At 38.2% G+C, this 17034-nt stretch overlaps 3 protein-coding genes and 1 pseudogene across 3 annotated transcripts; 2 read left to right on the plus strand and 2 right to left on the minus strand.

Annotated features, from left to right (window-relative positions):
• Window positions 1-285: 285 nt before the first annotated feature.
• Window positions 286-5608, plus strand: LOC111792138 (snurportin-1). Its single transcript, XM_023673469.1, has 8 exons — window positions 286-757; window positions 1169-1355; window positions 1433-1683; window positions 2020-2134; window positions 2348-2440; window positions 4808-4951; window positions 5081-5226; window positions 5314-5608. Exons 1-7 carry the CDS (start codon window positions 360-362, stop codon window positions 5192-5194), a joined length of 1302 nt encoding a protein of 433 aa, XP_023529237.1. The 5' UTR covers window positions 286-359; the 3' UTR covers window positions 5195-5226; window positions 5314-5608.
• Window positions 5609-6334: 726 nt separating this feature from the next.
• LOC111793379 lies at window positions 6335-9425 on the minus strand (annotated as a pseudogene).
• Window positions 9426-12685: 3260 nt separating this feature from the next.
• Window positions 12686-13400, plus strand: LOC111793883 (protein indeterminate-domain 14-like). The gene has a single exon (XM_023675949.1). The coding sequence runs from the start codon at window positions 12763-12765 to the stop codon at window positions 13261-13263; it is 501 nt and encodes a 166-aa protein (XP_023531717.1). The 5' UTR covers window positions 12686-12762; the 3' UTR covers window positions 13264-13400.
• A 1202-nt stretch (window positions 13401-14602) lies between these two features.
• On the minus strand, window positions 14603-16851 carry LOC111793560 (acetolactate synthase 3, chloroplastic-like). Its single transcript, XM_023675500.1, has one exon. It carries the CDS (start codon window positions 16789-16791, stop codon window positions 14797-14799), a length of 1995 nt encoding a protein of 664 aa, XP_023531268.1. The 5' UTR covers window positions 16792-16851; the 3' UTR covers window positions 14603-14796.
• Between the last annotated feature and the right edge of the window lie 183 nt (window positions 16852-17034).

A 17034-nucleotide genomic window follows, 5' to 3' on the forward strand; every position in this document is an offset into this window, starting at 1 on the left:
ACCTGCCTTCTTACTCAATATTTCAATACTTATTTTACATTGACTTTTTTTTTTTAAATACATAAAATTCTATTATTCAAAATATTTTTTAAAAAAATAGTAAGGATCTTCCACACAAGGGAAACGAAAAAAGAAATATAGTTGTGAAAATAAAATTAATATAAACTCGGTATTTTCTTTTTTTATTTATTTATTCGGTACTGGGCTCAAAAGCCCATTAATGTTGAGGGCCCAAGATTATATAAACCCAACTACTGAATTTCTTCTTCCATGATATTGCCGCGGCGGCCGAGCTTGGAGGCCGAACCGATTTGGAGACCGCACATTCATATTTCGAACGAAAACCGAATTGCGCGAAGATGGCACCGCATGACATTCGCCGTCCTCACAAACGCCCCGCGATCTCCGACCAGCAGAAGCGGCGGGAGCTTTCTTTACAACGGCAACAGCAGAATCGTCGCGACGCTCAGCAACAAGCACGTTCCTTAGCTTCCACGCTTCTCTCCCTCTCTTCCACATTCAACGAGCCTAGTACCTCTGAGTCGGTGTTGGAGGTTGAGCTAAATGAACTCGATTCCCAAACGGAATGCTCGCCGGTGCTTAGATCGCAGAGTGAATTTAACGAGCCTTCTCTGAAGGAGTTCGATGTTCGCCAGGCTTCGAAGCTCAAAGGTTCAGAGGCTCGTAAGTGGTTTTCGAGGCAACTGTTACTTCCTGAATGGATGATAGATGTTCCTGATCGACTTAGCGAAGACTGGTTATAATTCCTTCCATTTCTCAGTTACTAGTATTCAGTTAACTATTTATGTTTGCGTTTTCTTCAACTACTACTCGGACTTAGATCTTGTTCCTTTTTACTCGACACATCATCTTATCATCGTTGCCTTTCTATTAGTCTTGCACTCTCTGATTTTTTTCTCCTAGTCGCGTGCTCGCATTAAAATTCAATTGATTCGGTTGCCTTTTTCTCATTCACGTCTCGTGCTTGGCTAATTGAAAGGCGCCACCGAAATTTGGACGATACTTCTCGCTAAATGTCTTATTCTGATGTCAATAAGTATTCTGAAAAGGAAAAAGAGAGAGAGAGAATATCTTCATCTTTCTGTAAATTTGCATGGAATGATCGAAGGTGAGAGTGACATTTCTGCGATGCTTTGGATTCTTGTAGGTACGTATTTGCAAGGCCTTCCGGGAAACGGTGCTTTGTTGTTTCTTCCAATGGCACAACTATCAGTAGGCTTCGAAATGGATCAATTCTGCATCGTTTTCCTTCTGCTCTACCCAACGGAGCAAGGAGAAGAGATGCCTCTGGATCCGGTCAATCATATTCTATCCTGGATTGTATATTTCATGAAGTAAGTTTTTCATATTTCTTATGCCTTTCTGTCGGCCAAATTTTTTACTGACAAGTAGAAGTTCGAATGTCATGCAGATGGATCAAACTTACTACGTCATTGATATGATTTGTTGGCGAGGATATTCTCTTTATGATTGCACAGCCGAGTTTCGGTTCTTCTGGCTCAATTCCAAGCTTGTTGAATCTGGTGCTTCTGAGCCACCTTCATACTATCACAAATATAAATTCAGCCTTGTTCCTGTATATACGTGCGATCAAAATGGTTTTTATGCTGCTTATACTGGAGCGGCACCTTATATCAAGGATGGCCTATTATTTTACAACAAGTAAGGTTTACAATCAGGAAAGGATTTAAGACTTTGAATTCTCCTCCTCCTTTTACACGTGGATTTATTTTGAATTTAGTTCACATGTTATTTTTCATTTAGTTAGAACCTCTGTTGTCTCTTATTGAAATATTATGAACAACATGCGGAACACTCCTTATGTATCTTCAGAGTTACATGTTTTTAACAATTTTGAAGTTATAATCTCATGATAGTCATGCTTGATAATTAATATGCACTGTGCTTCTCATTAAGTTCTTTCTTTCATTTCGTGAATTTGTATTCTTACAAGTTATATCTTCGTTGATATTGTACTAAGAAGTTACGTTGTGTTAGGCATTCCCATTACCAGCCAGGAAATACACCACTTGCATTGGTCTGGAAGGATGAGAGTTGCAGTCGATATGTTATTGACACAGATAGTAATAGACAAGTCCCAAGCCAACAGCAGGCACTTTTTCTCTACACTTCCTGCTCCTCTTTTAAAACAAATGAACTATATGACTGTAATTCTTTTCTTTTTTCCCTCTCTTTTTCTTATTTTACAAATTCTGCTGCCACAACGCAATTGGTCAAAACGATCCATTTTGTGATCCATGCCATGGACCTACTTTCTTTTCTCATATAGTTTATAATGCTTCTTCTGCATTGTTTCAATGATCAGGTGGTTTTGGAGCTACAAGATGATGGAAAGGTGACTACATCAGATGATCCTCCAGTGGACTTCGGATGCTTAGATGGCAATTTTATCGAAAAGGTTTTTGTTCTAAATTTAACCCTTTCTATGGTGTCATTGGTTTTGAATTTATTTTGTGTATTACATATTTACTTAGACTACATTTTGCATAAAAATCTGGTCTGTGATTTTCATTTCTTTTTATTTTCTCTTTTGTGCCTTTGTATGTCTGGTGTGTAATTTGGCGTGGTGCCTATTTCACCATATTTGAGTCTTGATGTTGTTATTTGGTATTCTGTTAACTGAAGAAGCTGTTGCTTGATATCTGCATCTTCTAAAGGGATTGACCAATTAGATATTTTTGTTTGGAACAGGAAAAGAAAAAAAGTAATTAGCTAGTTAGCTCCTGTGATATGAGGTGGTTTGCATGACATTGATTTTTTGAAAAATAATCTCGATGGTTTTTATTAACAGGTAATATTAAAGAGCATGATAACAGGAATACTGACATGCCATAAAGCCTGTCACTAAATTATAAACTAACCATTTACCAATATTGCCTTCAGTTTACGGGAATTACTGAGCAATTATCTTTTGGAGTCAGGATTACAATTCCACTCTCCCATAATTATAGCAGGAATTGTGGCTCTTTTTACCCACCTAGTGAGCATTATCGACCTTTACCCCCACTTAGAGAGAATTGACTCTTTTTACCTCATCTCGTGAGAATTATAGTAGACAGGATAAGTTGTAGTAGTACTCTAGACTTGTTTCAAGGGTTTATACAATCATTCATTTCCAAAACTACTTTTTAGTACTAGCCTATTAACCTTTGTTCTAGGGTGGTAAGATAGAGATTCGGCCTGTTTTAAGTTTGAGAATATGTGGTTACAAACTTACAACTTACAACACCCTTCCTTTAAGAAGTTTCTCTCTCTCAAACTTACAACTCTCAACGCTCTTCCTTTAACTCGTAGGTTCCTCTGTGGTGGTTTGAGAATTGTAAGTTTCTGTCCCCAATGGTAGTTGCTCAAAGTTTTTTACTAATTTTTAGGGAGCATCTAGTGGACACAACTATAAAGAAAACTTGTGCTCATCTTTTTATTTTTTATTTTCTTGTAAGAAGCCGAGCGTGTCAGCTATTGAGGATTTTAGATCCATAACTTCATTCTCTGTAAACCATTCCCAAGACCTGGTCAAGAGGTCATGGAAAGTCCTATCTCATACTATTTATGCTAACTGGGGCAGTTTAATGGTTGGGGACAAAATTCTTGATGAGGTTCATCAGTACGAGAAGAAATCCTTTGTGGAGATCAGTTTCGAAAAGGTTTATGATCATTCTGGTTTTGGTTTTTTTGGGGACGGCTTGGCTATAATTGGAGAACTTGGTCTGTGAATTGCTTGCGTGATATCAGTTCTGGCATGGTTTTGAGGGAATTCTTTGCCATAGAGGTACCAAACAAGTGATGTTATGTTCTCTTTCCTTTTAATTGAGGTGATTGACGTCCTTAGCAGAAATATATGTAAGGTGATGGATAGTTATTTAATGGGCTATGTTGTGAGGAGAGAGAATGTCTTCAAACATCATTTGTAGCTTGTGGATGGCACCTTTTTTTTATGCAGGGAAGGAAGATTCTTTTCTTAATTTGAATTGAGTTCTTCGTGTCTCTGAGACTACTACATGCTTAAATATTAATAGGAATAAACGTTCTTAGTTATGTGACTATAATGGATTGTGAATAAGTTTTAGTTAGTAAGTTGTAAATGGTGGCTTGGTGGTCTCTTTGTTATCCATCTTATATTTGGGTCTTCCTTTGTGCTATATCCTGGAGCGTTTCTGTTTGGTGAAAGAGGGTCAAATATATCTTTCATATTGAATAAGAGCTTACTTTTTAAAAGGGTACCTTTTCTTGAATTGGGCTATTTTGAGTGGAGCCTTCTTTATTTCCTCTTCCTCATAAAGATTCCTTCGTCCTAACCAAGTTGTGAATAAGTCTTCCACTTTAGTTCTTTGTCCGTGGTGGTGTGTTAAGCGCAAACAATCACTAAGTGATTAGAATCACATCTCCTGGTAATTCTACTCTCTTTTTTTATATTTTGGTTCAGGTTCTTAGCGACTTTTGTAGTGGTCGTGATCTTCTGGCTTGTCATTTTATGGAGTTCTTTTTGCATCCTCATGTTTGATTTAAAAAAAAAAAAAAAAAAAAAAAAAAAAAAAAATNGTTAGCTTTTTTCTTTTTCCATCGGTCGGAAAGGATCAAAAGTATGGATTTTGGGGGAGATTGGGGTTAACTCTCTTCAAGCTTCTATTAAGTTAATGCCACCGGAGTTTTTTCTCAATAATTTTTTTTTTTAGAATTATAAAAATCTTCTGTTTTTATATGTTACCAGCATTTGAAGTTCCTTCTTGTCGGCAAATATCTAAACTGACATTTCGATAAAATTCAGTCAGGGTTGTCTTCAGGTAATCTATTGCGATTTGCTATCGGGGATGGAGGGCTGACCATTGTTGACGGGAGGATTCAGGGGGCAGATTTGCAATATGTTGGCAAGGTCAATGGGGCTCGAGCCTTTGCAGATAGTTACTCCAAGGTTAGAGAAATTATGCTAAATAGCGAAGTTAAAGGGTCAAATCATATCCCTAGCAAATTAATTGACATTTATTTTATTATTTTTATTTGTTTGTTCTGCCAAGACCTTAAAGGAAACTAACTGTGGCAGGTTATGTTTCAATATGCGGCTCGCCATTCGCCTTTAAAAGTAGATGATCTATTAACGTCCATCAATTCATCAAATGATCACCGAGAAGATGGTGATACTGAAATGGATGGATAGTGGTCGATAGTCCAAAGATTTCTTTATTGCAAGTATGGTCATTATTTATGCCTCTGTTTGTTATGCTGCCTACCATCTTATGAAAGGCTTTTGTCAAACTCCTTTCGTCCTTGATACAGCGAAGGGGAGATCTTGCGGAGACCGGGGCAGCATTCTGTTAACCATGTCGAGAAATACTATTTCCATATTTGTATCTGTAGGAACTCATGGTATTCAACCCCCCGGTTCAAGTTCAGAGGTCGGTGCATCTCTCGCTGGCCAATCACTCCGACTCCTTTTTGAGGTAAAATTCTTGACATTACTATTTTCATCAGATTTAATATATAATATTGTACGTTATGAGAAATGTGAAACGATCCAGTTTTTATGCTTAACCCAAACAGAGTTTAATGTTTAAATCACCTATTTTCTATCTCCATTTTTGCAATACTTTGGTTTCTACTTTTCTGTTTTTAGTTTTTAAAATTTAACTATAATATTAAAACAATTTTGAAAGTAAATTCTTGTATAGGATAAGAGAAGGGTATACATGTATTATCTTTTCAATAAAAACCAGAAGGCTAGAGTATTATCTTAGATGGTTCGATTACTTATATAATTAGTTAATTATTTATATTCTCATAACTTTTTTTATATTAAATTTGTTTAAATTAATATTTATATAAAGAAAATAATAAAATGCTGAATTTAACCTAAAGTATTTGTAATTTTAATTATAAGTTTTCTTTAAAAATGGTTTTTTTTTTTTTTTTTGAGGGACGGAGAATTCTCACCTTGACCTTAATCTTGTTCATGACCTTGCAGTTTAATTAGTTATTTTCTCATAAACTTTTATATTAAATTTTTTATAATAATATTTATATAAAAAAAATAATAAATAATGCTAAATTTAGCCTAAAATAATTATAATTTTAAATAATTATAATTATTAAAAAAAGTGGATTTCTTTTTTCGTGGTGAACAAAAAATTCCCACGCAGGGGTGTGGGTTACAATTCCAACATGGCCCGTTTCCGTCCCAAGTTTTTTCTCCTCGAAAAAAGGTAAAAGAAAAAAAAGTATATTATCGTAGATGGATACTCCTTTCCGTGATTGTTTTTGAAATCGAAAGGCAGAGTGGAGCGGTTGAATGCCGTAGACTTCACGATTCCAAAATCGTGGTGTATGTGAAGACTCCCATCTGGGGATTGCTTGGTTGAATGGGAGAATAAGCGGGGCTCCTTTCTCCACGGACAACCACATGAATTGCGCCATGTGCAGTGCCCCGATCTACAACATCAAAAACTAATGTTAATAAATAAACATTAGACACAACTGTAAGACCTTATATGTTAATGAGGTCTTTGGCTAATAAGTTGGAAGCTTTGAAATAGAAAACTAAGAATCAAATTCTGACTCGATCAAAATCATTTTTGAAAACAGATTTGGAAAATGGTTTGGGACGACTTGATCAAAAGGGGTGAAATGCTTCACAACTCGTAATCGTGAGAGGTATTAAAAGAAGGAAAGTGCTCAAATATGGTTTTAAGGTATTAAAAGAAGGAAAGTGCTCAAATATGGTTTTAAAAAACGGGCTAGACAAACTTCATTCACAATGAAAAAATTTATTGATGGCAAGAAATGTCGAGCGTTATAGTTCGTTTTGGTAATCCTTGGCAAAAAATGACGATAGTTTTGTGAACTTTTTTTTACTAAGGATTACCAAAACGCTTTTTTTTTTTTACTATCTAAAATTATTCAGACGCCCTGCACCTAAAATGACAGAATAATAATGTAACCAACTATTTTAGGCTCTATTTGATTTGGTCATTTGGTTTTCAAATTTTTAGTTTATAAACATACTCCACTTATGGGATTCTTTTTTGCTCTGTTACTTGCCTCTACTTTCTAAAAATGTTGGATTCTTTTTTGCTCTGTTACTTACCTCTACTTTCTAAAAATGTTTAAAAATTCAAACCATGTTTAAAAAGTAAAATATATATATATATATATGATAATTTTCAAATTTAGTCTTCTATTTTAAAATTTGGATAAATATTTCAATATTATGTATGATAAAACCCATAGAAAATAAATTGCAAAGAAGCCAGCATAATTTTTCAAAACCCAAACAAAAAACGCATTAGTTTAAGTAATCTAAAATGAATGGATCCACCAGCAAAACAAGTGCACAGTTTACATGAAGCAAAATATAAACCTCAGCAGTGGAATAGATTCATGGAATTGCTTAAAAGAATTCTTAACATACCAGAAATTTGCTCTGTTCAGGAGAATAGAACACGGTCTCCACCGGCGGACTCCACACTCACCCCACCTGAATCCATGTTTGCGTAGAAGGACCCGGTATTTGGTCAGCCACGCTCATGGTTACCACTGCAGGAGTGAAATGGGAGAGGCTCAAGATTCATAAAAGTAAATGGTCCAAAAACCACTGTCTTAGAAACAATCGAGTCACTGATATTGATAACCTTGCAGCCATGTTGGGGACCCTAGATGCAATGGGCTCCACCAGTGCAGTACTTGTTACCACTCTGTGAGATACCCATCTGCATAAAAATAGATCTCCGATATGAAAGACTGTGTCAATATTGTCTTATGTCTTTGATGAGCTAGTCGGTTGTGCCCAATGCTCCAGGCTGATAGTTGCTATACTCATTTGGGCCATCACGTTGTCCCTGAAAGTCATGATTACCACAAGCAGTACGTTAGCGACTCTATAACGGCCTGGAATTGAATTTTAAGTTCTTATTTTCAGGCTTGGATGTTATTTCTGTTCTTTGATATGTATGTTACAGTAACTATTCAAACAATGGCAAATGAAATGGCAGAACAATGATGTTCCTTGTCAATGCTTTATATGATAACCAATTTTCTTTGAATTGTTAATTGCCCCTCAAGGAGCTCAAATATGAAAGCAGTTGTAGAACATCCTCTCAAGAATATAGAGAATTATCAAATCAATACAAGAAATAAACAAAGGCCACGAAGAGGTGACTGAATTAAGTTAATTAACTGAAGTTCAGAAGTTTCACTTAGTTCAATTTCAACATTTTCCTTATGAATTATAGACTCCATTCTCATATTGAGTGTAATCAGTGTAATTAAATACTGTATGGTACCTTCCCCATATTACCAAATATAATGACACGCTGTAATGATTCTTCTCCAGGACGCGGTGATGGCTTGAATGAATGGCTCTTGGTCCAATTATATGACCGATTAAACAAGCTATGATCGGTTCTGTACGTGTTCCTGCTGAAACCAACGTGGCAATCGTTAGAGTGCATGATTGAAACAAACGGCGTTCGCCCATAAACTTGGTAGGAAACAAGTATTAAAGAAACTAGTATATTACGCCAACCAACAGTGCGTGCAGGTGCATCTTAAATATTAAAAAAAAATAAAAAAAATAAAACATTAAAAAATGTCAAGCCAGTGTTTTGTCAGAATAAAAGAGGAACCACACTACGTTTTGCGGCGTAAATATCTCACGACTAGAATCGAAGAAAGTCATTGATCCATTCTGAAAAGTCGTCTAACTACCTTTCTAAAAGAACTGTAAATATTCATGTCTTAATGAGATAGTGAAAGAAAGCCATTGTAAGTGCTCTAAGAAGCCACTTAGATGGAACTGCCATTTCTAGGTGAGTAAGTTTCGAAAGCTCAAGGACAAGGATGAGAAATTCAGATTTTGACAAGTTGACTAATAAGGCATAGCCTCTGGTTTTAAGTAAATTACAGAATGGAAGCAGAATTTTTTTGACGTGGCAGCAACATAGATACCTAGAGTGACTTACAGCAAGGTGATCTAATGGGTCGATCATGACAAATTAATTCTCTGATGAACTTGCGTTATTTGCAACTGTTTGGTATTAAAAATGAACTAAAATCAAACTGCAAGTGAACAGTAAATACACACATACAAGCGGAAGTTATCAGTTGAACCTTTTTGAAACAGTCTTCCAATCAAGGTTTAAAAATAAGGACTAAATAGTTTCAATTAACAGCTTGTATATTTTTTTTCAATAATATTAAGTTGTTAAACAAGAAGGTGCAGTCTAGACTGATGAGTTGCTAGAAGTAATCATACCAAATATGCTGTTCCTACTAAATGCTGGAGATTTCGTCTGTATCTCTCCTTCTAGACCCTATTTAACGAAAGAAATGGCTTCATTTTTATCGTACCCGCTTGCCCAGGTTACTGTCGTCTGCAAAAATGAAAAGAACTCCATTGTTCTGCAGCTAAGCTACTTAAATCTTGTTAACAACTATAGAACACGTATTTTTCTCACATATGTTGGCAGCAAGTAGGAGTGTCAATTTTGAAGACATTTGTTAACACAAGTTAGCAATGTGTAGCCAATTAATTGACATTTTATATAGTTTTAAGGTCACTAAAGGAAATCAGATTAGGATAGGAAGTTCTAGGACTGTGGTTCATTATGACTTCTTTTAGTGTCCTCTATAAAAACTTCCCCACAATAAAATGAAAGGAAATACAAGGAGTTTGTTCAACTTAGTTTGGATTTGAGTACTTTGCATAATTGAACTGAAAATAGAATGTTTGGAGTAGAAATTCGTATCAGTATTTCATTTCAAGCATTATAAAGGCATATATTTGACATTCACGTCAAAGTTGATGTTACTAGTTAAATCCTGAACTATGACAGACTGATGAATGGAGTTTGAACCCTATTATTTGAACTAGGACAGGCTGATGAGCTGCCACAAAGAAACAGAGTTCTTTTACTACTTGTAACAATTTTCACCATCATAACGAGATCGTTATCATTGATTTAAAGCTAAAAATTCTAAAGACGAAGATTATAACTTAATTTTTACATTAGAAGGTGCACATGACAAGTTTTTTATATACTAAATCATGGAATAAGAATATGTCACGTACTTGAACTTCGCAGGAGAAAACACTGGTATCCAATCCCCCGCTCGGTATCCTCGACCTGAAAATATACATTTAAACCGAATCAACAAATAAACAAGAACTCATGGTGAAAATTACAATACCTAGGAAAAGCACAATCCACGATGCCGATAGAAAATCAAATAGGAAGAGAAGTGCCAATTAGGACCATATTTTCTGAACTAAACAAGCAAACTGAAATGACGGAAGAAAATGTTATACAAGTCAACGTAGAGAGCAAGGAGCAACTTATAATCAACTAATACTTGAGCAACTCCGGTATCCAGCTACTGCAGATCAGTAGAATATCTCGGCAAAGCATAATCCGGCTATTGCAGAGCAGTAACATTCCGTAACGATGCAGAAGGAAAATCAGATGTGAAGAAAAGTGCCGTTCAGGACCGTATATTCTAAATTCATATACGCAGCTTGAACTGTTAAAGGAAATATGAAATCAACACAGAAAGTACAAAGAATCTCGTAAAGAAACAATGAATAATCAAGCAACTTGCATCCCCAGCCTTCTCGTCCAGGAAACATTAAATTGAAACAGAATCAACAAATAAGCAAACATTTTAATCGAGAGAGTTGAAATATCCAGAAAGAATATACAATCTGGTAACTGCAGTTCAGTAACCACTCCATGACGATGCAGATGAAAAATCAAATGAGAAGAGTACAGGTTAAAAATCTAGAACCACACTTTCCGAATTCATACAAGTAAAAACTAAACTGCCTGAAGGAAATATTAGTCGGCGCAGAAAGTAAGAAGAATATTCTTAACTATCGAACTAAGCAAAATCATACAGAAGTTAGCAATTGCATAATAAACAACATAAGACGGCATGAGAATGCAACTGAGTAGAGATACTTACGTACAGGCCAAGAACAAGCGGCGACGGTCTAATGGAGACCGCATTTCGCAGTGACGGAGTAGCCTTGTATGCATCAATCTTGGAGAAGTGTTCATCGAGCAAATGACTTAGCGCAGGGAAGGCGATACAGTGAAGAAAGACGGTGAGAGATTGAAGGCTTCGAATTCAAAAGCTCCCGCCATAGCAGAAACTTGTTAGTTGATGTTTGGGCCAATAAAATTGAAGTGAGGCCCTCGGACTAAAGAAGGCGGGAGGTGGGGATTGAAGGAAGCAACACCGTTTGGATTCCTAAAAACGTCCTATTTATAGTCAATGCGCACACGCTCTCTTCATAAAAATTTAAAATAATAAAAATAAAAATAAAATAAAAAACTGAAGAAATTATTTAACGCAATTAAAAAAGAAAAAGATATTTAATTAGTTTTAGAAATCTTTTAGATTATTAGATAAAATATATATATATATATATATATATATATAAAGTGCAATAAATTATATGTAGAGAAACTAATAAAAAAAAATGCAAGCTTAAAAAGAGAAAAATATATGAAAAAAGTGATTGAGAAAATACATTGAATGATTTAACAACGCTTTTATTTATATATTTATATATAATGAAAAAAGTAGTTTGAAACACATGATAATAGAAGGGAAAGTAGGACATGATTTAGAAGAAGAAACAGAGGGAAAGGCTTAGTTGGAGGGCATCATACATAAATCATTGTCCTAACTACAATAAAAGGCAACAGCTACACTCCATACGCATATGGATGAATGGCTGAATGGATGAATCAAATATTTAGTTTTTTAATTTCAAGCTAAGCTGACAAAGGGATACCAACAATTTCCCTCACTTCCACCCTTCTCCTCCTGTTTTCTGTGGGTCATAAATGTCTTTTACTTACTCCTCCTACAAATTGCCCTTTTCTGATGCCACGTGTACCCATCCCTAAACATACTATTTTTATACATATATATATATTTTTTCTTTGGGGGCTGTCTGTGATCATGGAGTGCGATGGTCGACGTGTCAAGCGTGTGAGGCCACGAGGCAACAAAGAAAAAGGGAGAAAAAAAGGGGGACCCACTGAATAAACGTCCCAAGTGGCAAAGTCAGTGAACCCACAATTACGGTCAGTGGTCAGCCTCACTGGGGGCGCCCATCCCACGTGCCAACCCCTACCCTTCCCATTGCGTGGTTTCTTGAGATAGAAAGTGGAGTGAGTGCCCCTTTTTTCTCTTTCGTACTCTGCCCCGACATTTGGTTGCCCTACCAATAAAGCTAACCTCCCCCCTTATTTCTTATCTCATTAACGTAATCCCTTCCTTGTTTTTTTAATTAAACAAAATCTTTTAACTCATTAACCGCACGTGCCACCCTAATTATTACCCCCTCCGCCTTCTCAGTTGTAACACTTGAATAATAAAGTCAAATGATTAAAAATGTAAATTATAAGATGCTTAAAACAAAACTATGCTCTTAATTATCCAATTACGTGATCCGTTATTTTTCTCCCATAATGGGCCGCCTCTACGTAACGGACTTCATTCCACTCTTCTCTTAGGGCAGAAGAGTCATGGGGAAATAGAAGGGATGGGTAAGACCGTAATTTCGCCACCAATTTTGTTATATATATAGGTGCAAGTTTCTGCCACTTTCTTTCAGAGAGTCTGTTTCAATTGTACTAAGAAAAAAGAAAAAAGAAAAAAGAAAAAAGAAAAAAGAAAAGGGAAAAGGAAAAACAATCTCCCTTTTTATTTGTTTCTTCACAAATGGAAGATGAAGATCAGAAGGAGTTGCAGCTCCTTCCGACGCCTCACTCCATAGCGTCCTCCTCGTCCTCCCGTCCATCCGACTCGTCGTTACGATTCCGGTCCGATCTATTGGAACCGGGGCAAGGATCCGTGGACCTGCAATTGTCGATAAGCCTGAGGCCAATCCGGCCGGCGGCGGGGGCGGAGTGCTTGTTGAAGTACGAGGAGGTGATGAAGCCGGAGGCGGCGAGTTGCGTGGAGGCGCTGAAGTGGCAGGCGGGGGAGCAAATAAGGCTGGCGGCGATGGAAAAGGCGTACGCGGAGAGGGTGAGGGAGCTAACGAAGAGGGAAATAGAATTGGCGCAAACGGAATTCGCGAGGGCTCGACAGATTTGGGAAAGGGCGAGAGAAGAAGTGGAAAAGGCGGAGCGGATGAGAGAGAGAGCGAGTGGACAGGTGGACTCTACGTGCATGGAGATCACTTGCCAATCTTGCAGGCAGAGGTTTCGGCCTTCTTAATTTTTCTCTTTATTATGAATAATTACTTCCCTTATATAGCTTCTTATTATTAAGCCTTATAATGCAGGGTTTGTTTTAACTCATCTCTGCCTCCCTATTATTTCTTTTCCTTAAATTTAAATTAATCCTTTCAATTAAGAAATAATCTGTATGATTATAATGTATTAATACGCGTCTGTCTGGAGTATTTGTTTTCGAGTATTGATAGTGAAGATGGTCGTGTGTATATATATATATGTATGTATTAAATTGGGTTGTGTTTCTTTTATTATTTTTAGTTTATTATTTCATGCATGTATGGGAAAATAAAAGGATGTTCGAGTAATAATAGTTATAAATATAAATAATTTGTTGGTGATTGAAATAAAATGAGAGATTATAGTGTTATTATTTGTTAAATCATTTGAAATATTGATGGAGTAAGAAGAGCAGTGAAATTGAGAGAAAGAAGGCAAATGGATGGGAACAAAAAGTGAGAAGAAGAAGACGGGAAGATAGGAGTAGGGATTTTGTTTTCAAGTCTTTACACTTTACCGCTCATTGTAACTAAACACACTGCACAGACATCCCCACTACTATCACTGTCTGAAAGACTCCTCATTTCATTATATTATTACTCCATAACTATTATAACCTCTCATCAGAATGTGTGGTGTTCCCAAAACCAAGCAACATATATTATTAATTGGGAGGGAGTTTGGAATATTGTTGACAAAGGAGAGAGCGTTGTTGATAAAGGAGAGAGCGTTGTTGATAAAGGAGAGAGCGTTGTTGATAAAGGAGAGAGCGTTGTTGATGGTGGTGGTGAAGAAGGATGCTACATTTCCAAAAATGACAACCTTTTTACCCTTCTCTTTCTGGGTAACAGAGAAAGGGAGAAAGAAAGAAAGATTTGATGGTGTTGTCATATCAAAGCCCAAAGGGAAGGGAAAAGGAAGCTTTCATTTGAAGCTACAAAAGTTGAAAGAATGAGGTATTATAATGGTGAGTGGGACTCGGCTCCACCAATTTCATAACCCTCACCCCTCCATCCTTTGTTTTCATCATCATCCTTCGCCACCGGTCTTCTCTTCTCTCTCTAATCTATCCCCCTTCTTCATCCTTCATGGATCTCCTGTTTTGCAAATCCCACATCAACAAGTTGATTGCTTCAATATCACTCTCATCATACAGAGTACAATTAGATACACAATTGGATGTTAATGATTCAGTACCATCTAAACAAATGAAGATCTAAATGAAGTGGTGAGACCCACCGCTTAAAAGGGCCATGGGATCAACCTAAGGAAAAAAATGAAAGTACATAATAATTGAAACAAATCAATCAGCTCGTTCACGAAGAATCTTGTAGTGCTACTCAGTTTCTCATTCTCATTTCCAACCTGTAAGCATGGCCCGAGTGTGCTAAGAGGGAGCTCAAAAGGGGATTCATTATAGCATTGTTTATGAGATAAAGCAAAAGGACAGTGATAAAACAAACTAAAGAAAAAGGAACAAAAATGTACATAGAGCGAAAAGGATAAGTTATTCCTATTAGTATTTGGATCTTCCATCTCCCTCTGTGATCACATCTTTGAAAGCACCACCACTGGGAATCATCGGCAGCACATGTTCCTGATGCGGTACAATCACGTCCAACAAGTAAGGCCCTTCGCTCTCCAGCATCTTCTTTATTGCTGCTCTTAAATCTGCCCTCTTTGTCACCCGTGCCGCCCGCACCCCGCACGCCTCTGCAAACTTCAACATGTTCGGGAATATCTCAGACTCATTTGATGGATCTCCCAGGTACGTGTGAGCTCTGTTGGCTTTGTAGAACCGATCCTCCCACTGCACAACCATGCCCAGATGCTGGTTGTTCAGCAGTAGGATCTTCACTGGAAGTTTCTCGACACTGATCGTGGCCAGCTCTTGGATGTTCATCATGAAACTACCATCTCCATCGATGTCAACGACAACCGCGCCAGGATTTGCAACTGCTGCCCCCATGGCTGCAGGCAGTCCAAAGCCCATCGCACCTAAACCACCGGAGGTTAGCCACTGGCGTGGCTTCTTGTACTTGTAGAACTGAGCTGCCCACATTTGATGCTGCCCCACCCCTGTGCTTATGATGGCCTCACCGTTGGTTAGCTCATCAAGAACTTGAATTGCATACTGTGGAGGAATGGCCTCATCAAATGTCTTGAAAGTCAAAGGATATTTCGATTTCTGCTCATTCAGCTCTTCTCTCCACGCAGAGAAATCGAAGTGAAGCTTCTCAGAATTCTCAAGTAAACGATTCATTCCCTGCAGGACTAACTTCACGTCGCTGCAGACTGATACATGGGGCTGCTTGTTCTTCCCAATCTCGGCCGAATCAATATCCACATGAACAATTTTCGCCCGACTCGCAAAGGCCTCAAGCTTCCCTGTCACGCGGTCATCAAATCTCACTCCAAACGCAAGCAACAGGTCAGATTTATCCACAGCATAGTTAGCATAAACTGTCCCGTGCATTCCCAGCATTTGCAGAGACAAATCATCGGAGCAAGGAAAAGCCCCAAGGCCCATTAGAGTGCTGGCCACCGGAATCCCAGTGAGCTTGACGAACTGCCGCAACTCCACCGATGAATTCAAACACCCCCCACCCACGTACAGAACAGGCTTCTTCGATTCAGAGATTAATCGCACAATTTGTTCCAAATGGTAATCCATGGGAGGCTTAGGTAGCCTAGACAAGTAACCAGGTAATTTCATGGGCTGATTCCAATTGGGAACCGCGAGCTGTTGCTGAACGTCTTTAGGTATATCAATAAGAACAGGACCAGGTCGACCAGAAATTGCGAGGAAAAATGCCTCGCTCACGATCCTAGGAATGTCTTCTACATCAAGAACCAGATAGTTGTGCTTTGTAATAGAGCGTGTTACCTCAACAATGGGAGTTTCCTGGAACGCATCGGTACCGATCATTCTCCTCGGAACTTGCCCTGTAATTGCTACCATGGGAACGCTATCGAGTAGGGCGTCAGCGAGTCCACTGACCAGATTGGTGGCGCCAGGGCCGGAAGTTGCAATGCAAACGCCGGGAAGGCCGGAGGACCGAGCGTATCCCTCCGCGGCGAAGACGCCACCCTGCTCGTGACGGGGGAGAACGTTACGGATGGTCGAAGATCGCGTGAGGGCCTGGTGGATCTCCATAGACGCGCCGCCGGGGTAAGCGAAGACATTGGTAACACCTTGGCGCTCGAGAGCCTCGACGAGGATATCGGCGCCTTTCCTCGGCTCATCGGGAGCGAATCGGGAGACGAAAATCTCAGGGGAGATGACGGAAGTTTCGACGGAAGTGGCAGAGGCGGCGGTGGAGGAGGGCTTGGGGGAAGGGTTGGAAAGAGAGCTGGTACAGATGCGAAGAGGGCGGGGGAAAGTGGGATTGTGAGGAAGAGGAGAAAATGAAAAATGGAATTTGGAGAAGGGTTTAGGAAGAGCGAAGGAGGAGGATTTGGAGAAGGATTTGGAAGCGCAGGGGTGAGTAGCCGCCGCCATTGATGACATTGGAGAAGGAAAGAGGCGAGGAGGAGGGAGCAGCGAAATGGTGAAGAGAAGCAGTGGTTCGTAGCGATCTCTGAAAGGATTTATATTTAACCAGGCCTTGGTTTTTTTATTACCACTCCATATCAGTAAAAAGAAAAAAAAGTAATTTCTTTACCCTACACTTGGCATCAAATTCTTTTATTTATTTATTTATTTATTTATTTATTCATTTATTTATTCATTCATTCATTCTGAAAAGTCATT

The sequence above is a fragment of the Cucurbita pepo genome, chromosome LG04 (assembly GCF_002806865.2).
Source record: "Cucurbita pepo subsp. pepo cultivar mu-cu-16 chromosome LG04, ASM280686v2, whole genome shotgun sequence".
Lineage (NCBI taxonomy): Eukaryota > Viridiplantae > Streptophyta > Magnoliopsida > Cucurbitales > Cucurbitaceae > Cucurbita > Cucurbita pepo.

What these genes read in the sequence shown, in the direction of transcription:
- LOC111792138 (XM_023673469.1), top strand. Translation starts at nt 360, where the DNA reads ATGGCACCGCATGACATTCGCCGTCCTCACAAACGCCCCGCGATCTCC. An exon ending in TGGATTGTATATTTCATGAA is followed by an intron (nt 1,356 to 1,432) that starts GTAAGTTTTTCA and finishes AATGTCATGCAG; the next exon opens with ATGGATCAAACTTACTACGT. An exon ending in AAGTCCCAAGCCAACAGCAG is followed by an intron (nt 2,135 to 2,347) that starts GCACTTTTTCTC and finishes TTCAATGATCAG; the next exon opens with GTGGTTTTGGAGCTACAAGA.
- LOC111793883 (XM_023675949.1), top strand. Translation starts at nt 12,763, where the DNA reads ATGGAAGATGAAGATCAGAAGGAGTTGCAGCTCCTTCCGACGCCTCAC.
- LOC111793560 (XM_023675500.1), bottom strand. Translation starts at nt 16,791, where the DNA reads ATGTCATCAATGGCGGCGGCTACTCACCCCTGCGCTTCCAAATCCTTC.